The sequence below is a fragment of the Anopheles merus genome, chromosome 2L (genome assembly GCF_017562075.2).
Source record: "Anopheles merus strain MAF chromosome 2L, AmerM5.1, whole genome shotgun sequence".
Taxonomy (NCBI): Eukaryota; Metazoa; Arthropoda; class Insecta; order Diptera; family Culicidae; genus Anopheles; species Anopheles merus.
Window position 1 is genome coordinate 24,582,389 of NC_054083.1, and position 25,116 is coordinate 24,607,504.

The 25,116-nt window shown below is 43.9% G+C and overlaps 1 protein-coding gene across 3 annotated transcripts in view; it reads right to left on the reverse strand.

Moving 5' to 3' along the window:
• LOC121594681 (fibrillin-2) overlaps window positions 1-25,116 on the reverse strand; it is a 105,731-nt gene that overhangs the window by 49,028 nt on the left and 31,587 nt on the right. For all 3 annotated transcript variants that reach the window (XM_041918240.1, XM_041918237.1, XM_041918239.1), the window contains exons 3-6: window positions 10,075-10,273; window positions 9,677-9,885; window positions 5,724-6,398; window positions 2,234-2,359 (exon numbers count right to left, since the gene is read on the reverse strand). In XM_041918240.1, coding sequence (XP_041774174.1) covers window positions 2,234-2,359; window positions 5,724-6,398; window positions 9,677-9,885; window positions 10,075-10,273 — 1,209 coding nt within the window. The remainder of the gene's footprint in view (window positions 1-2,233; window positions 2,360-5,723; window positions 6,399-9,676; window positions 9,886-10,074; window positions 10,274-25,116) is intronic.

Here is a 25,116-nt window from a genome sequence, read left to right on the forward strand (position 1 = left end):
TACCGCACGCCATTTAGCATGACTTACGCTTTTAATCGAGTGCAACCGCATTCATGAGCGGGTTAAATACAAGTGAGTATATATTTCCACTTCATGGAAAGCAATTTAGACTCTAGTGAAAATATAAAAAAACATATATTTTCAAAATTATCTCTTAATTAAATCATTGTGTCAGCATTGCAATTCATGTCGCTTCGATTTTTTTAAATATTTAGAACTATTAATTTAAATGACTCATAGCTTCCCATCGAAAAATTACCTCATTCGAAAAGCAATTTCCGTTCAACAAATCTTTCGGCTGCAATATTTCAATGTTGTTCCAATGAAACTTTTACCTCCCAAACCTCACTAACCAAGATGCAAACAATAGGCACGGGCAAGAAATAATCTTCTATCTCCCTTAAAGCCGACCTTAGTGACACTGTAGTGACCTGTAAAGTCTGTGATACTAGGAACTACAAACTCCACACTCTCCACCATCCAACGCAAGGATAAACGCATTCATCGTAACTTACTGCTATGACTCCGTCCCGTACGACCAGCACTGACCTGCCCTCCAGGTAATGGAAAGCCGAGAGTTTGTAAGAAAGGCTCATCTTTTCTCCCAGCGGGCGTACGGGTCACCGCCCCCCCTCAGAACGACCTTCGACTCATGCCGAGAACCAAAGCCAGAGCGAGCCTTTCTTCAAGCTAGAATTTTCACTTCACTTCAGTCCTCTTTTACCACCGTCGGAGCCTCCCATCGTTCCAGGTTGCCCAACTAATGGTCTGCCCGGTAATGGTAACTCGAGTGTGTCGACCCCTAGCCAGCGCTGGCGGAGGACGATACTTTTCAACGCTGGATTATCTACAATTACGTTTCATTTAGCTCCGGATCTTGGTACTTCTGGGTAGATAAAACCGGAGCTACTGCAGCCACGGAAATGCATTGCTGAGGATTGACTTTTTTGCCTCACTCCCCTTGACACTCCGCTCGCACGACTGCCTTTGTAAGTGTGTTTAATGGAAGTGACTTGTTTGTTTACACTAGACTGGATCATGACACTTCGAAAGTTGGTCGTTTTGTGTTCAAGTTTAGCTGCCGGTAAAGTCGTTTTTAGAGAAATGTGCGTCTGCGGCAACAAAAAAGGAGCCTAGAATGCTCGGACAAATTTATCATTCCAGTCCGGATTGAAATGGTTTCTGCGGAAGACGGTGCAAACTCGACTCTACAACGGTTAAAAGAAATTAAAAAAAAAAAAACAGAACAAAGAATGTCAGCGTAATAGCGCGTACAGTAGTTCCACTTTTCACTCGAACAAACTTCACGGCGTGCGCTGCTCCGTTAAACTACTTCCAGAATCCTGCCCCATTTAATCTCTTTTCCATAAAGAAGGATCAGACGCGTGGTACAAAGTACGGCATAAGAGGCGATATCTAATAGTCAAGACGTCAGTCGTTATTAAGGTTGGCACCGTTGGCAGTTCCCGTCCCACAGGCAAACCCTAAAGCTATGTCGGGCCACCACGGGAGATGCAAAATGCTGGTAGGAAATAATTTAAATTATATTAACCTCTGCAGCGAGTGGCTCAGGCGAGAGGGTAGGGAGTGAAGTTGGTCGGTCGGTCGTTGGTCGTGTAGATTGCAGGTGTCGGTTCGTGAGATGGTACCACACTGTTAATGAGTTTGGCTGTGCACCGGCTGTTGCGCACGATTATGTGCTTTAAAACAAAACCCCAAACGAGACGGTTTGACAACCCGAAAAAGTGTTCTTGTGCGTTTGCTTTCCGTACCTAACGGAATGGCTTTGTTATGCTGAGTAGTATAACTTTAGGCGCTTTCTGCTTTGGCTGTAGTTGATTTTAGGGAAGACAAATACGCCACCAGGTATGCAATATGTTTTTCAAAAGGCTTGTTTCAGAGGAGATGGCTTTGGTATTATGGTTAAACGAGCTTTTTAATAAAGTTAGAACTAATGCATTATATTAAAGGGAAAAATAATATCCCATTACCGTTCTTTATATGGAACCGTGAACTGAGCATATCAAAGCATTTGTAGTACCTTCACCCAGCACAACGAAATACCCATTAATCACTCGTTACCGGGCAAAACCTTTCACAACCCATACCCAACCGTTTTCGTCGGAAAAAGGAACAAAAGCCTAGTGCAATCGTGTTTTGCCATGCGAGCGTAATGATGATCAAAGCGTATGCAGAAACTACGGATGAACAAGCTCATGGTTGTACCACTTACCGATGCATGTATGCCCGTTCAGTGTGTCGATTTGCAGCCCAGGTTCGCAGCCACATTCGTACGATCCGGGCTTGTTGATGCACGTCTGCTCACAGCCGCCATTATTATCCGCACATTCGTCAACATCTGAAAGTAGAAATATCAAAGGAGGTTTGTTTAAAAAAAAATCGCTTCAAAAAAACTCAACCATGCTTTATTGAGTTTCACCATCTACTGAAATCGTTACATCATTCAACCCATTAAAACGATGAAACAAGAAAACCGTAAAGTGCCTTTTGACACACTTTAGGCCTCGCAGTAGAGTCCCATGGAAATGGATTCCCGGAACGAGGGCACAACACAAATTTCAAATCAGGAAGTTAACCGTCCGTTAAAAAAGGTTCCACGAGAAACAAAAAATAAACTAGAATTTTCAAATCGCTCCTGCTATCGATGTCTGAGCGAGCGAGTGGGAGGGTCAAGTGGCAAAATTGAATCAATAAATATGCTCAATTTGCTTCCTGTTTTTTGTGTGTGTTTTTATTCGCTCCTCCTATACAAACAAACCATACTTCACCGCCAGCACCGAAACAGAAAGCCTGGTTCGTTGCCAGTACAGTTGCTTTTATGTTTTGCCTTTTTTTCCTCCACGGCCCACTCCACGCTCACTACTGAACGGTAGACCGTATTTAATGACCCACCTTCCAGAAGATTAATTTTTCGCCCAACCAAACCGGCGGGAAGCTCGATGTGAACCCATAAAAAAAAACTCAGAGCGAAGGTTGGCAAAATCGTTGTTCACCGGCGACCCGACTAAGCAGCGCTTCGCGTCGAGCGGCTCGGGTTGCGGAGACATTTTCTGTAATGTTTACCGATCAGTTTGAAAGTCGACCAACGCCGCCAGTGGCACAACCACCACCACCGTAGGTGGTAGCTAATTGATGACACATCGTTTATGCAAATCCGACCGTTATTATCTGTCATTAAACATTTTGTTAATTCGTTTCGAACCCGGGCGGTGACGCTCATCGGAAATGATCGAAAATTAAGTGTTGAAAATCGTGCTATGAAGCTGCGAAAGGAAGCTTGAGTGGGGGGCGGCAGGAAAGAACCACGGAAGGGAAGAGTGGGACGGCCCAAAACAAACGAGGATTAAATCATAACATGTTTCGTGATGGGGTAGCTGGTAAATTGGGCGTTGATTTGATAGGGAGCAACGAGAACTTTGGCGTCCGGCGCAACGGTTGTTGGGATTGGCTTACTACGCGTGACAGGTGTGACGCCATGTTAAACGCAACTGTCAGGCGAAACACTAAGCGAGCGAGCGAGACCGTTTGTGTGCGTGTGTGCAAGCGCGCGTGCTGACAATTAATCAACGCGTTGCTTTCGCCGCACAGTGACACATGGGCACAGTGACAGCTAAACAAACGGCTAAGTAACCCTGGCTGACGTTTCTAGCTCACAAATATGATGCGCGTCGGCGGTCTAATCCTGCAATTATTGAGGTGCTGGTGCGCTTGGGCAATGGTGATGGTGGGCGCTGATGTTTGGGAGTTTCAACCGTAAAACGGCTGCAGGTGGAACCGGTGTGAAGTAGAGTTTGAAATGTAGAAATAGATGGATTAACTCTATTCATCACGATAAAAACACTTGAGTGCGGAGGAGTAGGACGCATTAATGCAGTTCAGACGTTCACGCTCTGTTTAGACAAGTTTTGAGAACTTCAACTTAGTTCAGTTTCAAGAGAGCACAAAGTATGGTGAAGTAGCAAACATTCTGTAATCTGATCTTAATTAGTAACATTTTTAACATATCTTGTTTATGTTAAAAAATATTTAATTTGTATTCATTGATGCTAAAGGTATTGAACTCATATTATAGGTATTGAATTTTAAGTGATTTATTCATAGATTATCTGAAGCCTCAATCAGTGCTTCTAAAGACTTCATTATGTTTCTTCTTCTTCTTCTTTGATACTACAACCGATGTCGGTCAAGGCCTGCCTGTACCCACTAGTAAAGTGAGCTTGGCTTTCAGTGACTTATTGTTACCATAGCAGGATAGTCAGTCCTACGTATGGGGGCACGGTCTATTCGGGGCTTGAACCCATGACAGGCATGTTGTTCAGTCGTTCGAGTTGACGACTGTACCACCAGACCGGCTCATTATGTTTATTTTAACAAAATTGCTGTAACAACTATAAATGTTTTTTTTTTATGAGAAATATAAATAATATTTAACTTGGTTTGAGTTTGCTTAAATTATCCATTAAACCATCAAAAACGAACCTATTGAATAACACATAATACAAAATATCTTATCATCTTACAACAAAAATTGTAACATAAAGAAATGTTGTTGTATACGCTTTACCTGACGGTAGCTTTAGCATGATAGAATATGACAATGATAGAAATTATGTTTTATGTTAATTTAAATCAATTACTACATACTTTCCATTTCATTAAAATTTACCTTTAGTACACAATATCTATGAAACAAATAGTATCAATAATGATAACAGCAATAACGTTTAACAACAACGACCTCATACCGCCATCGCTTTGAGCCAGCACCTCAAACCTTAAATTAAATTATCCCCTCCCATCAAGCTCCAATCTGTGAGCAATTACGAAAAAGTCAATCATCTGACAGCAGCCACTTGATCAGTGTTGGGCCCACTCAATACGGCTCGAGGAAAGTTTTGGGTCCGAACATCATGTAAATGTTTCCCAACATATTTTATTCCCTTCCAACAACCTGACCGTTCCTTCCACCACACGGCACAAGCACATGTGTTCACTTCAGAGGAGAAAAAACACTCCGCCTGGCTCAGAGACCACAGACCTGTCAGCATCGCATCGGACATCCGAGAGCTGGGCGGCACTGCGAAGAAAACAAGCAAACGTACCACCGTTCTCTGACGCCTCCGTTCAAAATCTCATTTCATCGTCCATTTCCATCACCCCTTTAGAAGGCCTAAAGCGGGGCCACACAAAAAAAAAACACCCCGATGCTTCTTCTCGCACCAACAACCAGACCAGACCACGCCAGTGTGCGCTATTAACATCCCAACCTACAACCGTAATTTGTCACCGGGAATTAACTTCTCCTGATTGGACGTCTCGGGTATCGGGACCGTCGAGAAGTTGAGCTAAGCCTGCTGACAACCAACACTTTCCACTTGTGTCGTGATCAGCTCTGGTTTGGTTGGTTGGTTAGTTGGAGTTAGATGTTGCATCTCTGGGTCTGCATCTAGGCTGCAACTCGCCCTTGCCAGACCTGCCGATGCCGATAATAGTTTCCAATCCCAACCGTCTTTGCTTACAAAAGCGTGAAAAGGTCGAACAGCATAACGTGCGCGCCGTGATCTTTAATCTAAATTTAGCCAATTGAGTTGTAGCACCAATGCATTTGTTCGATCAGTTCTCTCACGACAGCAGCCGAATCCAGCAGAAAAGCAAATACCCCAATACGATCGATACATCTGTTGGGCAAACAAATTACTCACCGTGACAAGTTCTTCCATCACGTGCATCCAGCAGGAATCCACGGTAGCAGCTACACTCTACCAACGGTTCCACCTCGTTGCCGTGATAAATCATTCGACATTCGTGATCACAACCGCCACGATCGGGACCACAGTCGGCCACATACGTCTGCGGAGTCGTTGGAACCACAGTAGACTCTGTGGTGGTGGTGGTCGTGGTCGTCGTCGCCGTTGAAGACGGATGCTCTAAGGGTTTCCTCTGTTCGATTTCCTCGTTGTCACTTTCGTCTACCTTGTGAGTTTCCCGGTGATCGTGCTCATTTTCCTCATCATCATCACCTTCTTCGTCATCCTCGGGTTCATCCTCCTCATGCTCCTCTGTTTCATACGAGTCTGTTGCCGATCGATGATGATGAGTCTCATGTTCTGCTTCAAGAACAGCTAAATTGTCCGGAACGTTCACTTCCGTTGTTGTCGTGTGTGGCACCTCGGAAGTAGTGGTCGAGTGTTCCGTTGTTGATGTCATTGTAGTGGTGGTTGTTGTTGGTTCGGTTGTTGAAGTTGTTGTTGGCTCCGTAGTAGAAGTGGTAGTTGTAGTTGCCGGTGTGGTTGTCGTTGTAGATGTAACTCGCTCATGAACTCGATCATCATGCTCGGATGGTTGTTCAGAGCCTTCCTCTCCTTCTTCTTCGTAATCTGCAAAACAAAAATTAATGTAATGAAAGAAACACATTAAAATCAAGAATAATTCAAAGCTTAATAAATTGTAAATGATTTGTTTTTTATCCAGACATTCACTGTAATATGTCACATTAAAAAGCCAAAAATTATACAATCCTCATGACAATATTAACTTGTCAAGACATTACATAGTATTCGTTTTGTTTCAAACGCTACTATCCATATGTTACAATCATGTGCCCCATTTTCTCAGCCCAGACAATTAAATCCATCATGTAAAACAATATCCCCGTGATGGGCACAAATGTGCTCGGGACACTTTTCATTTCACCAAACAACCGTCCGTGCTGGTTTAAGCCGGCTGTAACTATGTGTTGGCGGGATGCCTTTCCCGGAAGCAGGCAATATCCATCCAGCGGTAACTTACCATCCAATAAACATCTAGAAAACAGCTGTTTCACCCAACATACCAGCAAAACACAACATTCCACTTTCAGACAATGCAGGCAGCAAAATGCGAACCCGCTGCTATGCTGTGAAACATTTTCAAATGGATCTGGAGCACAAGATTGAGCGTCCCTATCTCCTTACTGTTAGCTGCACTATGTACGAGCTCGGTTGGTGCTTTCGGTTGAACAGCAAAAAAAAGGAATGGGAAACACAGAAAATCAGCACCCCTTTCGGTAACCGGCGAAAGAGTAATGCCAAACCCAAGAGCACAAGAGGAGATGAAAACGAATTCCAATCCGACTGGAATAACAGATCATCCTGCGTCTTTCACACGCGAGCGGAACCAACTCCACGCGGAACAGGGGGCACCTTTTGCGATGAATTCATTCACGCTCCATTCGTTCGTTACTCTTATCTCGGGAGAAAGGGCCACCTCCACGGCCAACCTGTGCGCTCGTGCTCATGCAGAAGGCGGTGGCTTCCACCGAGCACGTGCATAATACGTGGGCGTGCGGTGGGTGCTGTGGGATAAGGTCGAATTTATGCCACTAATATCTTGGTAGCATCACCGCGCGACATAAATTACACACGTTTTACCTGTCACATTGCCATCGCGTTGGCAACGGGAGCGTGCACCAACGGCAGCAGCTCTGCCGCTCGAAAGTCAACGATGGAAAATAAACAGACACAAATACCGACGGCCAACAGAAATCAACTAAGGTGTCGCAGCGCATTTTTGGGCTGCACATGATGTAACGATTGCTACCAGCACGAAATTGGAACGGGTGCGACATTTTGAGGACGATTCTGAAAGTGTTATTATCCATTTTTTAGGTAAGCATCACAAAATTCGGCACTCACTGCTATAATCAGCTCAAGTCAGATTCCTAACCTAGAGTTAATAATCTATTTAAACTAGTTCATAGTGTGCAGTTCACTTCGTTCGCAGCCATTGAAACGAATCTTCAAACACTGAAAAGCCAACAGCAAAGTGATATTGATCGGCCCCGATACCTTTCCACTCACAAATGGCGGTACTTAAGAGATAATATTGATCTGCGTTTCCAAACTCAAATCGAATTGAACGAAATTGCCAAAAGCATTGCAGGATGGGAAACTCAGGTGCCGGAACGGTCAAAGTACGGAGCAATTCAATGAAAATCGTGACTGACGGTCTCGTGCCTTTTCGACGGTTTCTTACCTTGCTCATGCTTTCGCCATTGATAGAAAGGTCAGAATGATCGGTCTTCATCATTTTTATGCGGCAGATGGAATAAAAAAAACCGCTGCACAAACAGAAACCCCGACTAACTGTTGATCGTTATCAGCTGATCAGGTTTAAAATGCTTCAAATGATGTCTATGAAATGATTCAGTTGAATGGAACGACCGAAAAGCAAGCTGGAAAGTGTAGCACTTCTACTGAATTCCTTCTGCGCATTTTTTATGATTTCTTTGATTAAGGTGAGATTTGAAGCAAAAAGTATAAAGATTTACAAGCTTAAAGCAGGTTAAAAAAATCCATTTCGTGGATTATTCTTGCAAAAATTAAGAACAGTTAGACCAGAAAAGATTTTTTTTTTGTATAAGATTTATTTATATATGAATTTTGAAGAAAATTAAAAAAAAAATTTTATCATATTGCTTATTTAAAAAAAAGATTGACACTACCCGCACTAGTTTGAAATTTGAAACAAAATATCAATTTTCCCAAACATTCAAAGAGAAATTAACTCCAAAATCTTCAGCCTCCTATCCATTCCAGTTTCCAAGAATAAAGAAACCAAGTTAGTTAGAGACGTTTTGCATCAAAACAATTTTGGTGAGTCACTGAATAATCGCACAGCTGGATATGATTATTACGATAATTATGTTTCATAACAGTCATTCAGCGATTTTTTAACAGCCTAGGGGATCTATTTCTTTATTGAACTGTTTTAATGTTTTAATATGAGTTTTCCAAAAAGAATCCTTCAAGGTCACGGCAACTACATTTTAACTTTATGAGTGCTTCCATTCGTTCAGGTGATTGAAAGTAAACCTTCAAATGTCTCTTCCTAAGTTATGGCAATGTATATCATTTCCTTCTATACAAATCAAAAAACAATAATGAAATCATGCTCATTGGTGTGATTAAATTGCAATAAAACCAATAAACAATAAGGCTGGATTTTTTTGCTTTTTTATTGTTTTATTATTTTATTGGCGCATTTATTGCTTTATCTTATGATGAAATGGTTTGAATCGATCAAGATAACCGAAAGAAAAGCCATGCCATATAGCTGTAACATCCTGCAGCTTTTACATCCTACAATTCAGCTAGAAGGCAGACAACTTTCTGTAAAGATGCAATTTTTGTAACCAAAGGTAAAATAACAAATAGAAAATTAAAATACCTGTTTGTTTTATTCATTAAACTAGACTTTTAATCTCTCTAGGAAAATAATTAAAGGCAAAGACTTTAGCTTCGTTTGTGTTTTGGCACATAAAAAACTTATACACAAAGAAGTTTAAGATTCGCCCTATATGAAATTAATTATTCACCGTTTTTCAGACAGTAAATATATTTGGGCGAGATTTTCCTTGCAAGGAGTTTGAAAAGTTGTGAAGTTTAAACAAATGCACAAATGTTTGTGCAACATGGATGATAGAGAGTGCAAATCTTTACAAACAACATCCTTTTCCATATCGAACAATGTATGTTCAATCTTAAGCTGCAAGCATCACACCCACCCCCAGCATAAAATGTAAAACAAAGCAGCAACGCTTAGGTGTGATGCGCTCCGCTCGCATGGGAAAACGGCCACCTGCTTCGAAACGGTCTCCATCTCCATCCCCACTTACCTTCCTCTTCCTCTCCCTCTTCCTCTTCTTCCTCGTCCTCGCCTTCCTCGTCATCCTCGGAGCCGGTGCGGGTGGAGATGCATTCCGGTCGCTTGCCGATCCACTTCTTCCCACTGCAGTACAGCCGATCATGCTCCGGTGGCTGCAGCTCGTAATAATCGTCACACTCGTAATATGCAACCAGGAAGATGTTACCCGCTTTCTTCCGTCTGCGTGAGGCGTGTCGGGAAATCGGTGGGGGGAAGAGAGCAAAAAGAAAACACAATCAGCATGCTACACCTCCCCGAGTGCGATCTGTCATCGAGCTTTCCCAACCTTGGGTTCCGATTTGCGATGGAAATAAATAGATCCCGGACACTAGTGTGCCTTGGGGGTCCTTTTGTGGCCACAGTTCTCACCTGTTGTATTTCACCACGTAGCCGTTGTCGATCTCGGGCGCCCTTAAGAGCCCCTGGGCCATACAGGACAGGTCCAGCCGGGCCGCCAGTTCCGGATCAAGGTCAGTTTCCTCCTGTATGTTTTGTGCGCGCTGACCGGGCTTCCGCTTACCGTTTCCGGCCTGGTTGGCTGCCGCTCCATTCGGGTCGTGTGATTCGTCTGCAAACGGAGCAGGTAAACGAGAAGGAAGGCATTAGCTGAGCGGGCAATAGGCCGGAGACTAGGAATGTTCAAAGCAAAACTAACATTGGAATATAATTTTATGCTGCAAGCTTACGCCACAGTCGGTCTGTGTCCGGTTTGAACGTGGTACAGGATGGGTCAGGGAACAAAAGTTTTGCCAGCCTGTGCAATCTTTTCAGGCAGGGCGATAGACAGGGAAGGAGGACCCGAGAGCTCGTGCTCAACCATTGAACAGTACGGGTACATACTTTTGGTCACGGATATCCGACTGCAACAAGGGCCACAGATGGGCTAAAGATTAATGTATTCATTGTTTTCGCTCCGAATGTGCATACTTGCCTACGTGAGATATACGCCCTCTGAACCACAACATTGTTCCCCCGAAGTTCCCTTCTATATCCCAAAAAAAGGGAGAGAAAAAAGTTTACAAATGTGACAGTAAAGAACACGGCATGACAAGCGTTTTGTTTTCCCTGTTCAAAAGGTTTGCACTACACACATTGAACTACTTCGCAGCCCCCTGCCTCGCAGCAACCAAAAACAATGTCGCGTTGCCCAAGTGGCGTCCCGTGTCCGTTAGCGGGGACAGGATAAAGTTGAACGGTAAACAATATTCATAACAGAGCGTATGATAAACTGTGCCATTCAGCTTTTCCATGCTGCCACCCCGCGATCGACCAACCTTGCGAACCGACTACCCATGTTCGGTGAATGTTCTGCCCGGAATGTGCGACTGTGTAATTGGGATTAGAGCTGCCGGGTTTTCCATAAACCGGGCAAAAAGGTTCGCCCCAACGCCCGCGTCATGGTTGGTATGTTAAAAAATTGAGCTTTGCATCTGTAATGAAATGTTTCATTCCAGAAACCGAACTAGTTTCGCACGTGTTTTAGCATAGTGTTTTGCTATTCGTTCTATGCCAGTAGCATAATAGTGAAGAATGCTTTTAGAAACAATCCATGGTTTTTGCAGCGAAAGCAAAACAAGCTTTTATGTTACGAATACTCTTGATGTTTTGGTATGCAATTGTTTGAATTCATTTCGCAATATCTGCCAGCCGCTTGTTCATCAACTTGAACAAGGTATAGTAATCATTTTCCATGAATGAAATGTTATCGAATGCACAACAAAACAGATTCTAACATTGTACGGGAAATGCAAATAAAAACTCGACGTAGCAAATCTTCAAACGCGATGAGCATGTGGAAACACAAAGAGGTTAATAATACATTGTTGCACGCAACAAGGACATATATCATCGATTTATCGATTTTGTTTCATATTATATAAATAAACCGATAATTGCACTTCTGGCTGGACAAATTTCAATGCTGAAATATTGCTTCCTTTTCCATATTTTACTCCCAAAAATAAATCTTTACGCATGCAGATTTAATGAAACAAAATAAATCGATGACGCTTCCGTGTGATAAGATCGTGGGTTTAATCTGATCTGAGGTTATCCGGGGGGGTAAAAAACAGCAAACACTACACGGACCGAAGGAAATCAAAATGATAGCTATGTACCAACACAGACTCTCCCTCACACACTCACAATCACACGTGGAAGCGAAATAACCATTGGCGCGATATTACTGGAACACAACCCATTAGTGTGTGGTAAAATTTATTGCCCCGGATGAACACGTTTTATTGTATCATTAATCTCCTTCGCGAAAATCCCGCACCCGATTGCTACATTCAGAGCGAGTATTGTAATCTCTTTTTCTTGCCTGGCACTGCAGTACGATTCTGCTCTGTGTGGATGTTTTTTTGCTCTTCTTGTTTTTTTCTGTAGTTGTGGAAGATAAAGAGGAATCATAACGAACGGAAGCGTTGGTTTTTCGTCTACTTCATGAGTTGTTATGTTTTGCTTTTTTGCAATCATCTGTTGCATATCCCGCCTTGACGTACCAGAGTAGCCTCTTTTGCGTCTTTGGTATTGACAAGCTATAGCGCTGCCTTAATTTAAGCATTTTAGTAAGTTATAGTATTGGATTATTGAGTTCTTGAAGTTTTCATGAGCGTGCATTGCAATTTATTTTATTTTCTTATATAACAATTACTTGTCAAATGATAGATTCCACCAGTGCGCTCAAAAACGGAAACGTAAGATTATAATACCATTAAATCGATCGTAAAAGATCCATTCGTCATGCTGTAGAATGGAGCATTTTTTTCCAATTGAAAACACACTTCCGGTACTTTTCTTGTGCTTCACTACTCACTCACGCAGCAAAGCGCGTTCCCAGTAGTCTTCTAAAGACTCTTGGATTACTATACAGCACCGGAAACCATCTGCCAGCTCCAAAAGCAACTCCTGCACCTTTCCAACCAAAAAAAAAAAACGAAGAAAAAAACCGGAAACAACCCAGAAAACACAGCTCCAGCAGCCAAAAAACGAATATCGCCCCAGCGTCGAGTGGCGAAATAATTCATCAAATTGAAATCCTTCCACGTCAAACCGGATGCGCTAGCCATCCACCGACTTCGCCGGGCTAAGCGATATTAAGCGTCTTGGACGGGGCACTCCCAAATCGGAAAGACTCTCCGATATTGACTAGCAGCATAGACAAAAAAAAACACCCCACCCACACAGGACTAAAAATGAAGCGAAAGACGAAACTCGCCCCGTTCAAGTGGCAGCCTCATGAATCGGAAGGAAAAACTTTCATCCAATTCAAACCCTCTCGAGATGCTTTCAGGCCCGATTGAACGGGGCGCAATATGAGAAGCTTGGGAAAACTTTTTCACAACGCACAACGCTCCCCCGGCCCTCTAGTTATTCGGTATGCGTCAAGTGTTTCCTGGAGAGGACCAGAGAGAGAGAGACAGAGATAGAAGGTGTGTATGCGTGTAGCAATGTAGCAGCAGCAAAAACAAGCAACAGGAAGCCCAAGAAAGGAGTGAGAAAACTTCAGCACCCATAAAAACACCCACAGCCACACACAGCGCCAATGAGGGGCTGCCACACTAATGGAAAGGGCTTACTGATCGGTTCCGGAAGCTCATCCTTGAAGCTTCCCGGGTTGCTCTTCTTTGCCGAAAGCGTATTATCCCCGGTGGACAGTTGGTTGATATTTTGTTTGATTCTTTCCTCTCTTTTTTGCTGAGTGTTGTTTTCCATACAGATGTACGACCATCCCAAGGGCTTCCCAACTGTGGGAAAGCGGTATTACCCTGCTCCCGCACAAAAAGTCGCTGTTATTGAGATTAATATTTTTAGCACCGATCCGAATGGGGACACCACCGATAAGCCGAGCGTTGAAAGCGTTCGTGTGAAAGTTTTTACGAGTTTGAGCGCACTTTTTTTTACGACGCATCCTTTTTTCCAGAAATAAAGGATGGTTGGGGAGGATCGGTACGCGCTCTTAATGTGCTATTAATAAGCGGATGAAGAACGTTTTAATGCACTGTGGAAGGGAGTTCATTGCTGCTAAACTGGGTGGTAAATATTTTCCTTTCCATATAAGTTTTAATGATTCGACGCTTTTAGAGCTTTGCCCAAAGATCCAAATTCATAGAAATGCTCAATTTGTTAAGTGAATTGCATATATTTAGGCATTTAACTTAGATAACTTTAGAAATCGAACATATTGATGTGACTAGGTATGCAATCCGAATTGAGCATCACAAATGCAAATATATTACGAGGAATGTGTAAGTCACAGTTGCAGACTTCCTCTGCATTACCTCCAAAGACAAAAGCATTCACAGCCGGACTTTATCAACCCGTTGCGAACGGGTGCTAATGCAAACGTTAAGTCTCCTCTAGTCTAGCCAGAGCTCAAGGTTATGGCCTCAGTTTGCACCTAACAACACCATCACAATCTGCTGATGCAAATCTGATTTGATCCATTGCATTATACGACTGATTAGGTGTTCGTGCTCTCAAGTGTAAAGCCTTTGGCTCGATATTATCAGCACTGCTTGTTCGGAAAATAGTTCCTCGAAACCTCCCACACAACGCTCACGCACCAGTGAGGCGCACAAGAGCACTGTTGTACATCCAAAGTGGAGAAGAATCGGTCTCACCGAGCCTCACCGGCATCAACGAATCTAATTAACACAAACACTGGATCCGAAACTCTCCTGTGATTAAACGCCTGAAATTGGATTAACACCGATCCGCATCCACACACACACACACACTCACGCACATGTTACGCCTTTGTCGGCTCATAAGACGGCAGCAGCTATTCCGGCCTCCCCAAGGGAGCTCGCACCACGTGATGACGATGCTTTTCCGATGCTACAACCTTTCCGTGCAGTTGTGCTTTCCATCAAAACCATGTTCTCGGCTACCGGCTACACGAGCGCCCCGGAAACTTGTTCGGAAACAAACAGCCAACCCACCGTGTCGGGGGAGTCAGCTCACACACACACACACACACACGCACGAACATCACCCGGCGAGAACTATTGTGCCGTGAACTGTGGGTGGGGCTGGGCACATTATTCGCGAGCTTTGGTGTCCACAAGACACCACATCACAAGCGCACCAAGCGATGTGGAATGAATTCGAAAGTCAGGAAAACGGGCCCCGGTGTATCGGTCCGCGGATGGAGCTTATTATCGGGGATATCGTTCTGGGTTTGCCACCCGTCACCGAGCGCTGGGTAAGCGATTAGTAATCGAAAGGCAGAAAAACGGCACTGATACTGATCGCAAACCCCGTTTCACCGGCTTGAGCTACGCGTGCGGACGGAGTTAGCTACCGCCGGTAAACATTGTCGTGTCGTGTACGCCCCGTTGTGTGAAGTCGGGCATGTGCTGATGTGAGCGAATGCCGGCAGTAGCAGTACCACCAGCAGAACAACAGAAGGTTCGTTTGGTTAGGATAGGTCCCAAAGCGAACCGGGCGAACCGTTACCATGCTGCTGATGATTGGATTCTACCAGACGCTCAGACCTGCCGAGCCACATCACATCACACCGCTCGATGAGACGTCTGCGCCACTGGCGGGAAAGGTTCTGAGGAAAATGACCAATTCCGAATTCTACCACCAAATGCCAACAGTGAGTATGCAGACTCACCCGGTAAGAAAGTGCCCAGGAGATGGATAGAAGTCAATTTGCAACCCGACTAAATGAAATACCGATTACACGCGTGAGGCTCGTTTTCGGCAACTGGTTGGCTCCGCATCCTCGCTTTCGCCAGCGTCTACCAAAGCCAAGGTTTCAACGCACAGAATAGCAGAGCTACAGAGCTAGCAGTGCAGAGTCGGTAGGACACAGCACAAGCAACGGATTGCGAGATGCTTATCGTTTTGGATCGTTGCTGGATGTTTATTCAGGAGCAACACGATAAAAGAAGCCCAGCTTTAGCCTTCAGCGCCAGCACCGGTATTACTGCTAAGAAGTCAAAGTATTGGCTGAATGCCGGAGTAGCTGCTTTGGCACGGAAAGCTACTCTTAGTGCTGTATGGTCCCTGTCCGTCTTTCCTTGCCTGTTCCGTGTCATGCTTTTGGCATTGCGCTTTGATAACCCAGTTGATGATTGCCAGCAACAGATTGATGTGTGTGTTTCCCCCATAAAGCCTTTTGCTATGGTCATGCATGTGCTCGCCTCTATCCCGGAACAATATCAACGTTTGATCCGTTTTTTTTCACTGTGGTTCGTTAAAGCAGTTTTAACATCATGAAAAGACGGAGTTTCCTGCGAGGATTATTGCGCTGGTCGCATGACGTGGAATCGATTTCTCCACAAACTAGGGGCGTTTTGCAAAGGATCGTTAGTGGTCAAGCAAATGTGTATGTGTTTTTTTTTTATTTATTTTACCCTACACATTTTGGCATAAAATAAAACATCCGAAGTTGTGTGTTACATCACCACCATGAATCATGCGGAATGGGAATAGATGTCACAACAAAAGTACACAAGAATAATCTTAAATTTATGACACGGTTCGAATGTGTTTCGGTTGGATTCGACAAGCGGTCACGTCAGGTGGGAGTTTTAGTAGATCTATTAAAAATTTGTATCTAGTCGAGTTTTTAGCAGTGCGGGATGAGCTAAGAAAACTGGGTATAAACAGGATGACGTTCAAATCTCAATAAAATCATTGTAGGAAGTGAGGTAATTGTGAACTTTTATCAAATTTTACGCTACCATCATTCCGCAATTCATCAACATTTTGGATATAAATGAATATGAAGGTAAAAAGAAAATTATTATTAAATGTTTAATCTCGGAATAATTAAACATTCCAGCGTATAAGCGACCATATCATTGCTAAATAGAACTTTGAACAACTCGAGCTTGTGTGACTATAAAAATTACAACAAAACAATAATATCTATCAAAGAAACCACCAATGTGCTAAGCATTCAAACTAAAAAACAAATAAAAGTGCATTAAAAAAGAGATTGAATGAAAATCCTCAGACAAATAAGCTTTTGGAATATAATTTACCGAATCAAAACAACATTAAAATTATTATTTTTTAAAATGAGATTTATTCATCAAATGGAAGATGTCATGAACCAAAATATTACATTTCTCTCTCTTAAAAATAAAGGAAAATCAATTAATGACGATATTTTCAAATGATTAAAAATGATAAAGCATCTAAAACTTAAGCCTTTAGCTAATACATATCTGCTCAATAATAATCTCAGAGTACTCATAGTCATTTCTAGCACTGTAAAACCATCATTCACCTATTTTGCACAGGCTAAAACCTACCCAGTAGCGGGGGTTTGAAAACAATTTAAACTGACAAAATGATTTATGGTGCAGCAGTTTGATGGCTAGAAGTAATAATTTATGGCCACAATATTGTCGATAAACTGCACCTGCAGATGAGCAGATTTCAAAATCATCAACAATGAGTTCACCGATGTATTTAAACCATTCCCACATTCGGTTATGTGTCTCTATCACCTCCCTTCCGTTCCGAATAAAATAGTTTTTTTTTTATGTGCGACACAGCTTCATCGCCAAAGATTGCGTTCGATACCATTTACAGTAAAGCACACCTTCACTCAATTCAAGCAGCCTCTAGCACGAGTAAACCAACGTGGTGACAGTTGGACAGCATAAAACCCGAGTCTCAGTTGCGTGGTTTGGTCGCTATAGGGCCATAAATCAGCGCTCCAGTCACTGGCCAGCCGCCGCCAGTTAGATCGTGCATCAAACCGGGCGGAGATGATATCAGAAGCATCCGAAGTCCGAAAAAAAAACTGAAGGCCAGTAGGTGGGCATGCAAATATCATACGACTATAACAGTTGGCGAAAAGTGTCCCCCTATTGCAGAAAAAAGAAAGAAAAAACATTTCCATATTCCATTTTCGGGAAATGCTCCCGAAACCAAACTAAAACGCGTGTGACGGCTACAGCTAAATCAGGAATCGTACAAACGACCACAACGCTTCGGGGACACCAGAGAAAATTGATTTACAATGCATCGTAAAAGTAGGAGGAAGAACGCGCACACACACACACACTGAAATTGTTTTCGGGCCCGTGCGCATCATCCCAATCCGATTTGGCATCCACACAAACTGCCCACAAACAGTCGGGGAAGGTGTTTTGTGGTTGTCAAACGCGTCGTTAATCGAAGTTTTTGGCCATCAAATGCATGCTACACGCGGTCTACACGGCACGGGTTGCGGACTCCAGCGCCAAAGCCCATCTGTAGATCCCCCGCCCACCCTCACCACAGCCCGCAACCTTTTGAAAATGCCGATAACGCTCGAAGTGATCGTAAAAAAAGCAACATGCCCGTTGTGTTTTTGGTCGGAACCACTTGCCCGGCACAGTAATGCTCCACATTTTATGTGGCAAAACGGGGATAGGGGGACCCCCAAAAACACTTCCAATCAGTTCCCCGGTTTTGGAAGAGCGGAACCAGTGCTTCCTCCCGGTGGTACCACACAGAGAACAAGTGCACGTGCGCGATAGCTTTATGGGACCGTGAGGCACACGACCAGGCCGATTCTTGTTGGTTTATTTTTTTATGACAACCATCGCAAGCCGTACGTCGGACCAAACAGAGGCAGTGGCAATCAATTTCCACGCGACGGCAATAATCCGAACTGTGCGGCCGTGGTTTCTCCGCTTCTCAGTACCAGTCGGGCACCAGAGCGGGCTAACCACAGCGGGCTGCCACACTAAGCAACGGTTCCGGTACCCGCAGGGAATGGGATTTTAATCGGCTGCAACAAAAGCTAACTTTATCGAAGCTGACATCAACCGTTTCTGCTGCCGTCGACCGGTTCCGACAGTCGGTCAAACAGTCGATGGAAACAAGCTGACGATTAATAGACGTGTTTCATGAGGATCGAGAGAAAAAAAACAAACGCTGCGCTCGCTGCTGGACGTGCAATAAAAATGTGCAAAATATTGCACCTCCGTAAAGTGTGGAATCAGTTGGCGGAAACACATCACCAAACGTACACTGTTTTCGTAGGATTATCAAAATGTTTCCCCTTTTTCGAACGGCAAGCCAAATACTAATCAAACAACAATACGCCCGGTAAGTGTCAGCGCCAGCACACAATAACATTGTCGATTGTCAAATGGATCCTACTGCTTTTATCCTGCGATGAATCCACCGGACCATGCAGAGTTTTGGATCGATTTTTTTGTTTTGTTTTGTTTTGGCAAATGATTTAGCGGGCTTGGCCAATTCTGGCATAGAAAGTCGGGGCGGAATAAAATATGGTACCACTTACAATCTAACCGATTTCTACGCGCTGCTCGTAAATTGTCGATCTTTACGAAGCTGTCGTCCATTTTTAGCTCGAAGCCTTATTTTTGGGATACATTCTAAAATGAAACCAAGTGGCCTGTGGTTTAGTGCTTTGTTTTTGCTTTGTTTGAAAGCAATGACTTATAATAGTAGCACTTAATTCTCTCTAATTTATTTTGGTGCATCAACTAAGCCGATGCAAATCATTCCTATTTTGACAGATTACTCAGTCGAAATAAATAAAAAAAAACGCCATCCTTTAACCAAACGTTCGACAAATTGCATTACACTTTCACGTTTTCAATTCGCTTCTGGCATGTTGCCGTTTGCAGTGCTTGAAATAAAACGCTTAATTAACGAACCATCAGCATAACCGCAAAGACACAAAGATGTCACTTGGCTTCATTCCGCCTGGCGTGATTAATGGTCGGCTGTCGATTGTCCTGTTAATTAATTCCACACAACCGCCAACGTCGGTGACGCGATTTGTGCGCTATAACTGACAGTTAATTACATTTAACTTTATTTCATCAATCACATTGTACGGGGTAGTGTTCAAGTGATGCTTTGAAGCATTTTTTTAAATACTCCTCTTGTCGTATACAAGTCAAATTAAAAAAAAAGAACGCAACAACAAACCGTTTAAGGCCGACAGCAGATTTAAAATATCAGCTCAACATCCGATAAACATTATAATATTTGATCTAGCACCTAGTTTACAGGTGAATGGCTCCAAATGTAATCCCAAAATGTGTTGTATGACACAATCATTCTTCCTTCACCTGTCCCACCGCTTAGCGGTGTCCCACGAAACGCCTACCGTCCTATCACTATGACCCAAAAGAAAACTCTTCTGTGCGCCCGTACACTAAAGGAGTTATTTGTGCGCCCAAAATACTGCCAAAAACCATACGCACCAACACATTCCGCCAACAATAACTTTCATAACAAGCTCTTAAAATGTCATCTGCTATTGATAGGCAGATAGGCGACGCCGCACGATTACCAAATGTTGCTTTTATTTCCTCCGCACATGGTTTCCGACGGGGACGGCGGTTTGACGGGGATTTTGGTTGCCGAAATTTATTCACCTCTTTACACGGCAGTATCCCACACCGGGCAGCAGTTACACAGCAAATGGAAACGATAAAACGGAGCGAAAAAAAAACTAGAACCACTGAGTGCGACTGCTGGCATGGCTTTTAAGTAGCTCACGCGCCACGGCCGGATGATGCCTAACATGCTCCGTAGTGTAAACAGATCACCCTTCACCCCCCACGGGGTAGCCTCAAAATCAATTTCGAACCAATCGATATCGAGCCAACAACACTCGATCGGGTTGTTCAGGTGGTTTCTGTTGGCAGCCCACACATCCTTGTGAAATAGTCCCGGGGAAACAACACCTCTCATCCTCTCGAAATGATGAATCGCTCACAGATAGATCACGGTCCGGTATCACAGGCCAAAAAATCGAGCCGACCAGCAAAAAAAAAAATTGCCTCATACGGATACGGATTTGGAACAATATTTGCTTAAGCTCTCGGAGCTTGGCCGTATCGGCACGGTCGATTTCGGCCCGTGACACAAACTGCACATATTTATTAACACTTTGTCAATGGGACAGCTGGGACAGCGTGTTCGGCGCAGCGTATAAGGCGATCGCAACCTAACTTCCAACCGTTTCGGTGGAAGAAGGCACCAAAACAGATGAGAAGAAAATTAGACCCACGCACAATTGGGGCGTGAGGGAATTGTGACCATTTTTTTCATTAGCAATAGCTATCGTTCCGTCGAAAATGTTACAAACGGGAAATGAGTTCTTTCACACCCAACAAATGATTGCATCGATCCAAACAACCCAAAAAAAAGTCATAGAGGTGGACAACTAAATTGATTGTTAAATTGGTTTGCCAGGTCAAACGTTCCGCTGTCTGGTGCAATAAATCGGATCAGATTTCTTGGAATGACAAATTAAGCCCCGTCTCTAAGACACGCCAGTAGCATCGACCAAGAGTGCACCATGAGCCGAATGAGCTTTGCATAATTAATACCCGATTGTCGGTTAATAATATTGCCCCGGGGCAAGTACATGATCGATGATCGATGACTAACAACATTTCCAGAAGAAGCTGCTTTCGAGTGGTGCTGGCAACTACTCACCAGCACTAGCTTCTCATTCTACCTGTCTGCCCTCAGGCCACATGCTTGCGTTCGTCGTCATTAGCGTATGATGATTAATACCGATTGATGCGCTAACTAACCGGGTAAGGAGGTTTCCCACCCGCAGGAGGTTCATTATGGTTCGATAATCGCTATCAATTGGCAAAATAGTTGTGATGTTGAGCTCGCTAAACCTTTCGGAACCGCTCGCTAGCGTCGATTATGTCGACAGCCAATCGATTTCTAATCCTGTTGTGGCGGGACAGATGCAGTCCCAAACACACATTATTAGGCCAGCAAACAATCATGTCCCTTTCGCTACTCCCTGGATACCACCGCCTCCACTCGGCGGTTATTTAGATCACCCGATGCATTTGAATAAAATGTCAATTTATATTAATTTTCACACCAGCGGCAAATAGTTCACATTCTCCGCACATTCCTCTTTCACCCGGTGAGATAGGTGCATCCTTTGGCAAGAATGCATTTGATTGAATTTGAGCTTGAACTGTCGAATATTGACTGAAGCCCCGGGAACATGGTTTTGTCATCGAGACGCAATGAGAGTTCGATCGATTGGCTGCGAGCTCCCTCGGACATGGCTAGCTCATTTATGACAAATTAATTTCAACTAGTGGGTATCGGTGTTACTGTCAAGTTATTTAGATGTTGACATGCTTCTAATGGCTGAGAAAATTTTGAAAAAAATGAAAACATGATTAGTAGTATGATTTTTTTTAAATATTAAAACTATTCAAACGGGTACACAATCACCAAATTCTAAACCTATGTAAATCCTGTTCATATGATAACCAAAATTGTTGGAAAAAATTATTATATGGGAACGTGTGCAGCGAAGAGTTTTTATTATTTATTAGTATAGTCACTTAGCAGAAGGCCATAATAACATCATAAATAACGAAAAAAAGAACCATTTACAAGCCAAGCAATTGATACAAAGACAAATAAATAGAAGAAAATATAGATAATTCTGCTCATAGTCTATGTGTGCTACGCAAGATTGACTGAATATTACTAACACTAACGCTGAGATCGACAATGTTGTTTAAAGAAGAATAAGTATTAACCATTGTGTGTAATGGATCTTGGGAACCAAATTCGGTTCACCTAAATTAGCTATTAAATAATGCTATTGGAAATGGAAATATGGAGTTAATATTTTAAAGAATGGACGGAGCGTGAATTGAATACTATTCTAGAAATTTGTACTGTATTTCAAGTCTAAAACTTGATATTTAGGAATGCTAAATATAAAACCCCGTATATCCAAGAATACGTTCACAAACTTATGATGAGCGTAGTATAAACGAGTAATAAGATATTCAAATTCTTCCATTTCCTGCATAATATACTTTAATCGTCAATGTAAACCAATCTTGGCTAGTAGCATTTCAAAACGGACCGCCAAATGCCATTTTAACATTTCGCAATCGGCACACACTATCGTCGTTTAGCATTCGACTGTGGGCGATTATTTCCGCCCAGTACTTCTCTTCTTTTTTTTTTGCCAGCCCAAAACGCATTCCCCAAACACCATCGCAACCGACACGCTTCGGTAGTAAAGACGAGACGCACAAGAGATATTGGACCGGACTATCAGTGTCCAACGAAATGCCGCCCGGTCGGCACTCGCTGTGTCACAAAATGGTGCCAAATTTCAGGCAAATCGTAAAATGATTTTTTTGTTGTTGTTGTTAGAATATTGCCCTTCCCTTGCTGTCATCACCTCGCAGCAGCCGGGCGCAAGCAGTCGCTGGAATGTCGCGGCGGGACTCCAGAGATAGATGGACCAAGAACGGCCGTGGAATTGGAATCGAAAGAATGTCGCTTGACGTATTAGGTTCGTCGTCCACGGTGGCCGCGTGTGATGAAATCTGTTTCATTCTCGGGCGGTGTGGCAGAATCTCAGCGAAGGCATGGCCAGAATCGCATTTGGAGCGGCGTATCGGTTGCGCGAAGCTGTCAAATTTTACTGCCGCTCTGCCACCGGGGTTGGGTGCTCCAACGCACACCCCCACAAGCCAAACCCCTGGAGAGTGATTCCGTAGTGTGGTGTGGTTGTAAAGTTTGAATGCTTCCCGCTGGGGGGACTCGAACCGAAGTGCTGGAGTTGCTGAAGTCGCTTTTATTGAATCTAATCGGCGGAAATGTAGCTGAAAGCTGAAATTGGAATTTTCATTTGCCGGACATTAAAAAATAAGAAGTAAAGAAAGAGAGAGTATCAGCATGCCTGTGTGGATGCTATCAACTGTCACTCGATGTGAATGACGCCCAACACAACGCTTCGGTGGCAATTTCAACCTCCGTACTGGTGTGCAATATTAAGTACCTTTTGCTTTACGACAATCATAACCGTTTGGAGCAAAATTATGCACTCTATAATAAGGTTCCATTGTTAAACGACAGCCCCATTGGACATTACCTTAGGTCCCGCGAGACAGTGTGGCCTAAATAATGACCTCAAATCCGTTGCGACGTCGCATCTCAATAAGCTTGCACGACCGACGAAACTGATCAAGATCTAATGATAACAAACAAATTACCAATCGCATCACATTCCCGCTAACTCCCTGCAAACCTTCCAATCCTCGCAAGTTTCACGCAATCCAGCCAATGTCTAGACACTGCTGAGACACACACGCACACGGCACGAACTCAACAGAAACGGTTCACCAATGTTCCCAGCCAGCCACCTTATCGAGATCGATATACTCAATAGTTCGCTCGTGCAAACAAATTGCCCCCTATTTCCTCTTGCCCAACTTCCAAACGAACCCCCAACTTCCGACAATCCCCCAGCGACTTCGAATTTCCCATACACACCACCAAAATGTCCGAAAACCGCAATAAACTGTGCCGGTACCCATAAATTACCTTCTCTCGCACCCGTACGACTCTCGCCGTCGCACATAAACTAAGCATTATCGAAGGAACGTGTTCAGCGTGTCACCGAGGCAGAGGGCAAAACCGTGCTACTACCGTCTGGGCATTCGCTGTTGCACAGCTCAGGCTGTAAAACAGTAGGTGTTGGTTTCGGTGCTCGCACATTCGACATCTCGTCGCTTTTCGGGGTTTGGGTCTTTTCTAACCAAACGGTCTAGAAGAAGCGCACGCGTATGCTCCAAAACTGCCCAAGATATGAAGCGACAGACGCTCGGGAAGATCGGTTCAATACGGCTGTGAGTCACACAAAGGGAAGGATGAACATCTTCCCAAACGCGCGCGCACAGCCTGCAATCTTGACGCGACACAGCGCCGCCTCAGTGAAAACTGATGGCGATGAAAATGGTGATGCTGATGATTATGATGATGAGGATGGGCACCCAGCCCAGCCGAACGGCTGTGGTAAATTAATTTTTGGTGTAGTTTTAATTGGTTAAGGTGTGTGTTTGTTCGCCTCCAAACTGGTCATGATTTTGGAAAGGGAAGACAACGCCACCACCAGACAACGCAGCATGTGGTCACAGTAAGCGGTATGCCGTAAGAGGTTTTTAATGGTGTAATACTCCTCCACCCAAAGCACACACACATACGCGCTTAGACGCCTCTGCCTTTTCTGGAACACACGCACATCTGGCTGTTCTCAACTGGGTGTCCACAAAAACCGCAAAAATCACTGCATGCGTACATCACACTTTCGCTCGGCCGTCGGAAATAGAATCACCCAGAAGGAGGCGTTGCCAAGCGTCTGCCGCGTCTCGCTTTTCGGTGTCATCCTGCTCCACTCCTCAGTTCTAGCTAGGCTTCCACATTCTGAACGCACATTCACGGACCACTGCCCACGGATTGACCGACCCAAGCATCACCATCATGGCATGTGGCGGTAGAATTCCATCACCGGAGCGATCGGCCATGCAAACGCCTTCCGAGCTCCGAGCAAACCACACACCAGGGCCACCGAGTTGACGGTGCCATTTGCATAACTTCGCTCCAGACTTTGCCGTC